At 38.7% G+C, this 12526-nt stretch overlaps 1 protein-coding gene across 1 annotated transcript in view; it reads left to right on the top strand.

The window, feature by feature from the left end:
- LOC107701134 (T-lymphoma invasion and metastasis-inducing protein 1-like) overlaps positions 1 to 9103 on the top strand; it is a 50460-nt gene extending 41357 nt beyond the window's left edge. The window contains exons 16-27 of the mRNA XM_016503076.1: positions 2135 to 2362; positions 2527 to 2595; positions 2754 to 2879; positions 3038 to 3146; positions 3592 to 3771; positions 4667 to 4785; positions 4946 to 5054; positions 5448 to 5506; positions 5858 to 5954; positions 6334 to 6421; positions 7297 to 7469; positions 7780 to 9103. Of these exons, the coding sequence (XP_016358562.1) occupies positions 2135 to 2362; positions 2527 to 2595; positions 2754 to 2879; positions 3038 to 3146; positions 3592 to 3771; positions 4667 to 4785; positions 4946 to 5054; positions 5448 to 5506; positions 5858 to 5954; positions 6334 to 6421; positions 7297 to 7469; positions 7780 to 8297 (1875 nt within the window). The 3' untranslated portion in view covers positions 8298 to 9103. The remainder of the gene's footprint in view (positions 1 to 2134; positions 2363 to 2526; positions 2596 to 2753; positions 2880 to 3037; positions 3147 to 3591; positions 3772 to 4666; positions 4786 to 4945; positions 5055 to 5447; positions 5507 to 5857; positions 5955 to 6333; positions 6422 to 7296; positions 7470 to 7779) is intronic.
- The last annotated feature ends 3423 nt before the right edge of the window (positions 9104 to 12526 follow it).

Here is a 12526-nt window from a genome sequence, read left to right as displayed (position 1 = left end):
GGACAAACTAACAAAAACATAAAAACAACTGCGGAGCACGCCACGGAGGCAGCCATCAGCGTCGGCGCCATCGCGAATCAATTCGATTCAGTATCGATTATTTTGGGGATATATATCTCTCTCTCTATCAGGTACACATGCCAAATTTTCTCAAGGAAAAGAATTCTCTTAACTAATGCTGCAAAATATACATGAGAGTCCGTTGGTACTATTACTATAATATTGAAGGTTAAAACTGACTGATTTTTTTTAGGCTTGAATTGCTCAAATTACACAATGAAATTTTATAATAAAAGTTACAATTATATAACATGTCTACTTCAATTCGTTTTTATATAAACATTTAAATGGGGGCTGTCATAAAAATATAAATTAAACATCGAAGAACGGTAAAAGTTATAATGAATATATTATATGGTGCATATATTTAGCAAAATTCCCCTCTACAGTTTATTTTTCTAGCTGACTAATGAGTTTATGGTCACAGAATATGTTTATTTCTGAGGTAAATGTGACGTTACGTGACATTGTTTACAAGCCATAATATTGAAGTCTTTACGCGGCTGAAACACTGAGCGATTGCATGAGACAGGATACGGATTGTAAAGTTGTACTCTCTTTTAACTTGCCTTCGGATGTTTAGTCATGTGTATTTTGTGCTGAAACTGGCATTAATGTGGAGGAGATGATCAGTTCACGTGCGCTACGTGCTGCCGCATCTGTTGAACTGAGGCGCTACAGCGATCTGTCACTCCACATTAAACGGAGCCAAAACGGCATTTATTGTTTGAATACTGCAATACAATGGACAGAATTTGAAATCGGAGACCTTGTTTTGTATTAAAAGTACCAAAGCACAATGCTTATTGCGATATATTGGGTGGGAGGTGCCCTTCAACGTTCCGTCCATTAACTGAACACAGGCTAGACTAATCGATTATTGGGATTTAAGAATCGATATCATTTCGTAAAAATGTGAATCGATTAAAATCGAGATCTATATATATATATATATTTTTATATTTTTTTTTACCCAGCCCTAGTAAGCAGTGCAAGGGGGGAGGTTTTTAGATGAAATTTGTGTGTATTGATGTGTGTTTATGAAAAACGAGGGTGTTTGAATGGTGGGAAGTTGAAGTAATGTTGGCTAAGGGCAGGGTGTACTCTTTTGAAAACTTGTTGACAAGTTCGTAGATGGAAAATCCACCCAGTGCCAGATTTCCCAATGAGACGAACTGTTCGGTACTAAATTACAACAGTCCTAACAGAGATCTGACATAGACCATCAAGTTATTTATCACATCGACGCTTGTAATTACACTTCAGCCAACAGTTCATAAGGCATGATGTGCCTTGTCTTTGGAGTTCAGACAGAACATGAATGTGTGTGTTTGGAACTGGAAATGCATCTTTCTGAATCTTAAATAATAATAATAATAATAATAATTCCTTACATTTATATAGGGCTTTTCTGGGCACTCAAATTGCTTTATGTAGAAGGGGGGAATCTCCTCAACCACCACCAGTGTGCAGCATCCACCTAGATGATGCGACGGCAGCCATATTGCGCCAGAACGGCCACCACACACCAGCTTATTGGTGGAGAGGAGACAGAGTGATGAAACCAATCAGCAGATATGGGGATGGTTAGAGGCGAATGGGCGAATTTGGCCAGGATGCCGGGGTTACACCCCTACTCTTTTTCGAAGGACATCCTGGGATTTTTCATCCGAAAGACGGTGCTTTTTGTCAGTATAGTGTCCCCGTTACTACACTGGGGCGTTAGGACCCACACAGACCACAGGGTGAGCACCCCCTTCTGGCCTCACTAGCACCTCTTCCAGCAGCAACCTAGTTTTCTCAGGAGGTCTCCCATCCAGGTACTGACCAGGCTCAACCCTGCTTAGCTTCAGTGGGCAACCAGTCTTGGGCTGCAGGGTGATATGGCTGCTGACAAAATGCTCTGAATACCTGTGTGGGTGTGTGCCTGTTGCTGGTGAACATTTTAGAGGCATGTGTGTTGTTTTTGTATTTGTTTTATTTATTTAATATGTTCAGATTTTAAAAGTCATGGTGTTTTTCAGCCTTCAATTGCTCCTGGTGTTGAAATTGACATTTTTGTTTCTCTCCACAGAGTACAGAGCAGGTGACTGCTTTCTGCCGCAACCTTCATGATATGAATTCCACAGAGGGACCCATTTCCTGTTCCTCGTTTTCCTCCACATCTTCCTCCTCTTCATCCTGTGTGCCCAGCCCCATCTCACCCCTGCCTGTTCCCTTCACCCCCCGCCAGCTCTCTGATGCGGATAAACTCCGTAAGGTCATCAGTGAGCTGGTGGACACTGAGAGGACCTATGTTAAGGTCAGTATTTGCTGTGCTTTCAAAGAATTGTGTTTCCATTTTAACATGTTAGATTTGATCATGATAATCCTGCTGCATGAAAATCACTCCTGATTTACAACTTCTAATATAAAAGCTGTGCTGAAGTCAAACATGAACGAGTCTTTGACTCTCTCTGTCTACAGGACCTGAACATTTTGATAGAGCGCTACCTGAACCCCCTGCAGAAGGAGAGCTTCCTCTCACAGGATGAGGTGAGACAGTTGTTGTTTTTTTTTAATTCATATTTATTTATTTATTTTGAAAATGTATTATATATTTTGAAATATAAAGTTAATCATATAATTAACTTATGAAAATATTATTGATTTAAATAAGATTTACGAATGTCTTATTCTCTTTACACTCATAGCTAGATGTGCTTTTTGGAAACTTGGCGGAGATGGTCGAGTTCCAAGTGGAGTTTCTGAAAACTCTGGAAGATGGAACCAGATTAGTTCCTGATTTAGACAAACTGGAGAGAGTGGATAAATTCAAGGTGCAGTTATATTAGTCACATTTTTTTATTATATGATTATGGATCATCTGAGATGCTAAATATGATTGGCACCATAACAAGGCCACTATTATCTCCTAATTGCATATTTCGTAATGAATCTTTCAGTGTTTTCTAATTCATTGTCCTCTAACTTCCAGAAAGTTCTGTTTTCTCTTGGTGGATCCTTCCTGTACTATGCGGACCGTTTTAAGATCTACAGTGCATTTTGTGCCAGCCACACAAAGGTCCCAAAGGTCCTTACTAAAGGTAACACCTTTGCACTATCACTGGACTGATTTAATAGCATTAGCAAATGCTATTAATTACCCCAAAGCATTTTTACTGAAGAATGATTACCCTTTTTAAGGGTCTACTGCAAAAAATTGGCATTTCCCAAGGCACCCAAGCTCTTTCGCTAATGTTTTTTAATGAAGATGTTTCCTGTGAGAAGAGTGGATCAAGTTTTAACTCGACTGACTGATAATTTTATGGTTAAATGTGTTGGGAGTATAAACTTTTCCTAAAATGTGAGTCTAACATTCTGGCAGTTGAAAAAGCTAAGAAGTTGATTTACTCAAATGTTGGAGGTCTTTAAAATGGTTTGAGTGTATTGAGTTAAGACCCCTGTCCAAGTTAAAGTCTAGTTTGTGGATGCAATCAATTTGAAATTCCTGTGCGATCCCATAATTTCTCCTTCTCAATTTTGGTGCAGCTAAAACAGACCCGGAGTTCAAGGCGTTTCTGGCTGAGAGGAACCCCAGGCAACAGCACTCCTCCATGCTAGAGTCCTACCTGATCAAACCCATTCAGAGAGTCTTAAAATATCCACTACTCCTGAGGGAGCTTCACTCTATCACCGACCCTGACAGTGAGGAGCATTACCACCTGGATGGTAAATATGGGGATTTAGATACTAATTGAGCATAATGTTAGGCCATGGGTGGATCTATTTGTAGTGTAATATGATGCAGCTCCTCTTCTGAGCTAGATAAGCAGGTTTTGAAGAATTTTAAAAAGACCACGTCATTTGAAAACAGGATTTTGCTTACTCTTTTGAAATTTGCTTGCCCTTGCAGTTCACTTGGACTGTTTATCAGTGCTTAGTCAGTGTAAACCTGTTAAATGATTAGTCAATCAGTTGAGCTGCACGATTAATGAAAAAAAATTAATTTGAAATCACAATATGGCTTAGTGGACTTTATCAAATTGCAGTTTAATTAAATGTGTGTGCTGCGTGTCTCAGAGTGAAGCACGTCACTGTGTTTACACCCGAGCAGTTCATGACCCAGTGTTATCAATGTCTCAGAGTGGCTCGGTTCATTTTGCATCTACTCTGAGTTTGGGTGACTTATAACATGCATTTGGGAACACCATCAAACATCTTGCTAAACTTGTAATGAGAAGCATTGTCAGAATCTTTAAAGGTCCTTGCGGTTTTCCTCCAAATTAAATGGCTTGTTGGTTAAATGTTCGAAAATGCAGTAATTAAGACAACCATAAATATTAGTATCGTAACTGTACAGATGCATTCTAAAATTATAATAATTATATATCTTTTTTTCTTTAATACCAACATTTTACAGAAAAATATTACAATAGTAATTTTTTATTTAATTTTTTATAGAGGTCATTTGCACACATTCTTACAAACTACAGTAACAAAATTGTAATGGGGATGTAATTCTAAAGGTGAAATGCTCCAAAAAAAAAATTTACCACCAGTAAAATAGCTTGTAACTCTCTTAATTCTTTAGTTGCAGTTTATCAAGTCTCTTATCTTTTCGTAGTTGCGATGAAAGCCATGAACAAAGTGGCCAGTCACATAAATGAAATGCAGAAGATTCACGAGGAGTATGGAGCCGTGTTTGACCAACTCATCAGTGAGCAGAGCTTTGACAAGAAAGAGGTACAGTTCCACTAGTATCTGTTAGGTCTTTGTAACTCTGAAATTTGCATTTGCTGATAATTATTGCATCAAATATTGTAAAGCCACCACCAAATGTCATGATGTGCCCACTGATGTCATCTAACATTTTCAAAAAATGGTATGTTTACTCTTATCCCAGGTTGCTGATCTGTCAATGGGCGACCTCTTGTTGCATGACACTGTGGTTTGGATCAATCCACCCTCTTCTCTCATGAAGGGGAAGAGAGACCTAGAGCTGGCTGCATTCAGTGAGTGTTTGCAAAGTGTTTCTTCCCAAAATAGAATCCCGTTCTCTTATTCATTAGTCTGTTCCCTACAGTAATGGTTCCCTGCATCAGTAAAGGCCAGCTGTATCTTTGGGCACAATGGCATTAGAGGAACCACCTTGTCCTGTAGCTCTTAAGGCCTTAAAGTTGCATTTATACATGCCTTTTTTCTCCCCCTCAGCTAAGATATTTTCGAAGAAAGCCTTCAGATGCTTTAAAAATGGGTCAGTTTGCCATTGAAGTTAGCAGTAATTCACAATAGAGATGCTTGGGGCTCTTTTCAGAATAGTCAGAGTAAAAATGTGACCCGGTGAAAGTTTAGTGTTGTATGGTTTTGTGTGTCTTAATGTTTTAATTCATTTTTTTTCCCTTCAGTTTTCAGAACGGCAGTTGTTTTTGTGTATAAAGACTGCTCTAAGCACAAGAAAAAAATCGTAAGTGCTCTTTCCCTTTCTTCATTATTCATTAATAGAGATCTGACATAGGTTTTAAATGCTCGCAGACTAGCGCTTTTAAGAGGTGTAGTTTTTGGTTTTTATTGAAGGGCACATGGTCGAGTGTGAAACGAGGATGCCCTTCTCTTGTACTTGATTAATTTCTGTAGTCTCTTTGGCTTATTTTACATGGCCAACAAAACTCTGTGACCTTTCATCTGTTCGTGATATTATAAAACTACCTGTTGATATTATAAAACTTCCTGTTTTCATTGTGTCAGGTGGTTGATGCCATTAAAGATGTATTTTAAGTGAGTTCTTAATCCTAATTTTGCTGTTATTTTGTCTTAGGGTGGATCTCACAGAGCATCGATTCTTGATGAGAGAGACCCTTTTCGTTTTAGACACATGATCTCTACAGACACTCTCCAAGTTCGCAACCTCCCTAGTAAGTATTGATCTACTGGTCTCATTCTTTTCCCACAGACCTATTGAGACTAGTGTGGTATATTAGCTTGATGCTTTAGATTCACTTTGACAATGCAAGTAATGTATTTTACATCCCATGACACTTGATGAGCATAGTAAAGTTTGCTTTTGGCTCAGTGGAACTTATTATGGGCTCAGACCAGATTGTTAATATTCCCTATCGATGGTTTGGGGTGAAAAGGTCATCAAACAGGAACTTGGGGTCTGCACTCTGGTTCATTGTCCCAGGGTCTGTGTCTTCCATGAGGTTCATTAACCCTGTCCTGATCTCAGCGATTTTGTTTCCCACAGTCCTTTTAACAGTATAAAGGACTAACCTGGCGTTCCTTTCATTTCAGATTCAGAGGGGTCTGCAATGTGTGAGATCATTCACATGAGATCAGAATCTGAAGGGAGACCCGAGAGGACCTTCCACATCTGCTGCAGGTGAGATGAGGTTCAGAATGCCACACGTCAAGCCTGAAAACTAACCAATATATCAACGATGATAATTACGCATTTCAAACTAAATCAAAGAAAAACTAAACGCACAAGGTACTTAACTTTAAGTTGAAGGACTGGAGCCAGAGAGATTGTTAGAGACGTAATGTTCTGTCTTTGTCTAGATTGAGAAATATGTAAGCCAACACATTTAATTCCGTTTAAGTAACATAACAAGAAAACTGATGTATTTGGCAACTTGTAATGTTTATGTAAATGAATTTTCTTTCATAAATCTCAAACTTCTTTGCGTAAAATGTTTTGTTTGAAATGAGTGTCTTATCCTTCTTGATAATATTGGCTTGACAAAACCAACATGCTAATCTACCATTTAAGCTTATTATTATTCTGCTGCTTCTGAGATCAAATTTCAGTACAAAACAGTACAGTACAGTACATCTCTACAGTAAAAAACAGTAACTTGTCCTAGAGTTTTTAAGAAACGTGCTAGAAACATGTTAACATTGTAAAAATGTGTTAGCATTGTGTTGCAAGCTAGCAATGTGCTAAAAGATGTTAATAATTAGCTAAAACATGCTAACAATACTGCAACATGTTTAAAAGATGTTAGCATCATGCTAAAATATGTTAGCCACATACTAAAGCAATGTTAGCGACATGTTTAATCATGCTATTGCTGCGTCAAACTTTTTTTTTTTTTTTTTTACCTTCAGATAACTAAGTTTGTCCTTACAAACTTCTGTAGCTTTTATAATTCAGTAGCATTCATATATTTAAGTGTGGCAGTAAAACAGTATATTTCTATTCTGTTCCTCAGTAAAAGATTTGAATATTTTTCTTATTTTTTATTTTTTTTTTAGCTCTGCAGAGAGTAAAAAAGACTTCCTGAAGACGGTTCATTCTATCCTGAGGGACAAACAACGTCGTCAGTTAATGAAAACTGAGAGTTTACCTCCAAATCAGCAGTATATTCCCTTCGGAGGGAAGCGGCTTTGTGCGCTAAAGGGTTCACGGTCCACAATGAACAGAGCGGGTATGTTGGGGACATCTGACACAAATTGAACATTGATTACTTTTTTCTGCAACACTTCCCTTCTCTCTGCTCCTCTCCCTATATCTCTGCTAACTCTCCCACTGTGTTGCTTTCCATTTTTCTCTAGTTAACATGATTAACGCAGTAGTTTTTTTTTTACAGGCTTTAGGGTGAGCTGATTATTATGTAACAAATTTAAATCCTAGTGTCCACCAGACAATATTGCTGCTTCCTTTCCTAAAGGAGAAAACGAAATGGGGAAAAAAAGCAGGATAGTTAGCATTCATGCTATCTCTTTCTTCTCTTCCAGTTTCAGCCCCATCTCGAACCCTCGGCCGCTGGAAGCTGATCCGTAATCGTTTCACCATAGACACGAGTGTGATTTTCAACGACGGCTCGTCCCAGGACCTGTCACCCATCACCCCGACAGAGCCCCCGCTGTCTTCGCTCCAGAAGCCCCAGCAGCCCATCCGAGACACAGATCGCTGGGTGGAGAATCAGTTTGAACTGCAGCACTACGAAAACCAGGACGACGTGAAGGAGACCGACATCCTCAGCGACGACGATGAGTACTGCCAATCCGTCCGGGGCCCTTCCTCTGATCCGAGTCTGGAGGAGTCTTTAGAGGCCCTTTCAGTGGAAGGAAACGAAGACAAGGGTCTCAATGGACTTTCGGAGGACAAACCTCCAAAATCCCACACCCCCCTGAAGCTGACCCTCCTGAGAAAGCAGTGCGCGGTGGAGGGTGTCGCTTCTGAGAGGGACTGTGAGGTTATCTGGGTTCGCAGGGACGATTTTAAAAACAGCTGCAACAGCGACATCTTCTGAGCGAAGAGCTGTGACGTTTTGTTTTATAGACTTATAGAATAAGGCAGAAAGCTACTGAGTCCAAGCCTTCACAGACACGATGCACTGACAATCCTACTGAAAGCCAGAACTGAAGAACTTGCACCATTAAAAAAAAAAAAAAAAACTTCTTGATGTTTCAAGCTACTCCACCCTAATATCAATGCAGACTTCCTGCCATTTAAGTCCAGACATCACAAGGAACATTTAAAGAAGCCAACTGTACAGCCAATGTATTTATAGAGGCTTCATACTGACAGACAGACAGGCAGCTACATATTCTTTCAGTTGATCTTGTTGTATTTTCGTTGTCGTTTTGTTTCAAACACAAGATCGTGGTCGATCTGTTCAGTTGTGCTTCATATTTTTCATATGTTGTGCTTTTTATTCAGGGATTTGTGACTTGATGCTTCATATAACCTCACTAGTTGTAATGGCTACATGCGGCAGCGTTCCCCGAAAATGTCATGACAGTCAGGCTAGCTATTTAATGCCATTCCTGTTACAAACCCAACTGTTCCTTGCTTGCTGTCTTTGTTCCCTTTTGTTCATAGGTCACCAGCAACCCAGTATTAACAATCACTGTTCACTGAACACGTGCGTGCACAGAAAAATGATGTTCTACTTGAATATGGTAGAAAGAACTGCAATAATGTAATTTTGTTTATTGGTTAGGAAATCAAACTACCCATAATCCTCGCTCAGTGGGCTTTGGTGTGCTTGTGAATTCAACAGCAAGACATTTAGGTGCATAAATAAGGAATTTAATTCAAAGCACCCCTACAAAATGATAAATGTAGCAGATTTGTCATTTCATACTGAATTTGTCTCAGTGAGAATGAGATATTTGAAGAGCTTGGGTCTTTTATGGTATTTTGTACAACGATAAAGATAAAAACGCACACGTTACACCCGGCATGTGTATTTTAAAATAAGAGATGCCCTTCCACGTGAAAAACAATCACTGCACCTTCAGCCATGGATCCTTTTTAGTGGAACTGACTGTATTTAAGACAAAAGTGTAAAAACTCCTTGCTTTTACCTTCTGCCTTTTTGAGACTGTGTATGTTCATACTGTGGAAATAATTAACCTAAAATTACATTTTCCTAATTTATATTTGCAGTTTTATCCAAATAACTTTTGTACGTGGTCTGTTCTTTGTCAACACGGCAGCCATTTGGCGTGTTTTAAATAAAGTTTGGTGTGATTTTTAAGCAGTGGCTTGTCTTATTAAAAATAAATTAAGCAGATGATGCCTCTGAAATATACAAAACAAACTGAAAATGCTTCTGGATTCATGTAATGGAAGGTGTTTGTACTGAAAATTTGTGAAAATTTGACTCCCCTGCTTCTGATTGGTTTATTCAGTGCGGATGCTGCTACCTGATTGGTCCCTATCACTAAAGCCCACCCTACACCTAATCTTAATCTTCATAGGGAGAAGCAGGGGAATCATAATCTCACTCAGATTTTGTTACCACACTGGAAAATTAATGAAAATGTCTTTGTCCTATCGAATATAACCAGAAGGTGGCAGTGAAGCTGCACAAACTACCTGACGACAAACTGACGCCTTTTCCCTCATAAAAATGCATCAGTAATGGCTTTAATGAGCACAAAACAGAAGGTCTACAATATCTTTTCTGCACTTTCCACCTGCAGAAGTGATACAAATTAGTCCTATTTAATGGGCACTGAATCAGTGTCAGCATTTCCTCTATTCTTCTCTCATGCGGTTTGTTTTTGTTCTCCTATGAGGCAACAGTGTGTTCAAGCAAAGTAGTTGCTGTTCTTGATACATTGTTATATCAAGAACAGCTTGAATCATCAGCTGTTCTTTTTCTGGCATAATATTCAGTTTTTCCACATCTTAGGCTAGTTTCTAAAATGTATAAATTTCAGTGATCCACATAATATTAGGCTAATTCTTACATTTATCTACATATACTAATATTTAAATTAGTAATGGTGTACAATGCGTTTATTGTGTAAATGTTTTTTACATAATACATGTAAAAACCCTACCTGCACCTAATTATATCTGTAATTAATTTCTGTAATTTCATCTATTATTGAAGTACTGACCCCTTAAAACCTAACCATACCATGAAACTGTAGCCCACTCGCAACATAAGTACACTGTATCTAACATTTCTTTTCTTTTTTTGATGTAATGCATAGTAGTTGAAGACACCTTATATAAAGTGGGAGCCATATCAGTTTTGTCTTTAGATTTATAAAACAATTCTGAACATTATAGATCAAGTAGATCATATAAGATCAAGTGCACCAAAGCATGATTTTCTGCTCTGCTGTTGAGAAACCTATTTTGATTTAGAAAATGAAACTGTAAATACAACACTCATAACCAGTTTGTCATTGAATGAAAAATAAATAGGATGTGCCATTTGCTGAATAGCACATCACATTTCTATTTCATGTAGCTGTCAGACCATGAGAGCCTGAGGGAAGAAGAATGTTACCAAAACAACAAACTAAGGGACAGTTGTCCCACACAATAACATCAATTTTGGAAATGTATGCTTATTAAAAACGTTTCTAACACTCCCAGGGCCCTTATCAGTCCTGCTCTGATTCTATGCATTGTCTTGAAGAAATGTTATCCACCATCAAGTAAGTACAATGAGTTTTAAATGACATTTAATAAGCTAATCTATTGAATGTGCTGGAATTATGTTGTTTTGACTGGGTAGTTAGATTTCCTGATCATTGAACTGCTTGGTTATGGGTTGCGTAATGATTTGTTGTGGTCGATCTGCTTTATGGATTGTGATTTTTTTCGCCTCTTAAAACATTTCTATTCTTTCCACACACTTCTCTGCCTGCTGACTAGTCAATTTTGATGAATAATAAATCATAAATGTGTCAATAAATGCACTCAGGTGAAGATGTGACCATGCATTATTTGAAATGCTCCAGGATTGAAACTGAAATTCTACTTTACTTCTCTTCTACCAGCCACAGTTGATCATCAATGTTAGCTTCACCCTTGCAGACACCATCAACAGAGGGTTGGAAAAGAGCTTTGAGAAGAAGAAATCATGGATGAGTTGCTGAATCAAACAGATGAGGAGAGGAAGAATCCTATGTGTTGATATAGTAGGATTTGTGGGTTTTTTTTTGGCTTTCTCTGTGTAGTCGTGATCACAGGGTTACCGAGGTGGAAACTCACTGTACTCTCTGAAACATGGGCAGAATACGAAGGGCTTTGGACTAAATGTTCTTTTACCCATGATACCAGTTCATTAACATGCAAAGCCTATTTAGATCCAGCCCTGTGGTCAGCTCCTTACTTTGTAACTCTCTCTTTGGTTCTGGCTGTGGTTGCATGGATCAGTTCACTCATGAGCATTCAGTGCACCCGTCCCAACGGTGCCAGGCGCTGCCTGATAGGAGCAGCCTGCTTGCACCTGCTCGCTTCACTCACTACTCTCATCCCTGTGTCCTGGACAGCACTCAGCATCTTCCATGCCGATCATGGTCTGAGCTCCATTCGGTTCCACACGGGGGAGGCTGTTTGTAGGCTGGCTGGCCTCGTGTTTGCTATGCACAGCCGGGATGTTGCAGTGCCGTTCTGGGCCCCTCGACAGGGCAGGAGAAGAAACAAGCATCGCTGAGACCTCCAGCCTCAGTGACATCAGTTTGGATACACTGTTTAGCTCAGCCAGCCTAGACTCTTATGCAAATGCATGCATCAGTGAATTGTACAAATGGTTGCGTTGGTAACAGTATGGATTGTCTTTTTTAATTCACTTATAAATGAGTAAAATAAAAACTGACAGAATAATTCAACATGTATTTAATTTAGTCAAATAAATAACATTTTTTTTAGTTTTTTATCTCCTGCTTCATTCTTTTCTGTTACAAGATTTGTCCAAAAGGTGGCGTTGTGTGTCACCATTTGGCAAAAAGCAAGCTTTTTAATTCACTGTGGCGTTCGTACATCCGATTCAATTTATCGAATCGGTTCGTTCCCATGAACAGGGCCAAATTCAGCCGAGTCATAACTTACAGTAAAAGTGTTTTTTCAGACATTTTTGTTTGATTTTTGGAAAATTTCTGCTTTTCACTGTATTTTAATAACATTAATAATTATGTATCCATCTTTCACAATATTACTGCTAAACAAAGTTATCATTTGCAACGCTTTGCGAATCATTTCGACCGAGTCAATGAAGAATCGGTTCAA

Source organism: Sinocyclocheilus anshuiensis, unplaced genomic scaffold (genome assembly GCF_001515605.1).
Source record: "Sinocyclocheilus anshuiensis isolate Anshui unplaced genomic scaffold, SAMN03320099.WGS_v1.1 scaffold907, whole genome shotgun sequence".
NCBI lineage: Eukaryota > Metazoa > Chordata > Actinopteri > Cypriniformes > Cyprinidae > Sinocyclocheilus > Sinocyclocheilus anshuiensis.
Note: the sequence above shows the minus strand (reverse complement) of the source record. Positions and strands in the feature narration are given on the sequence as shown.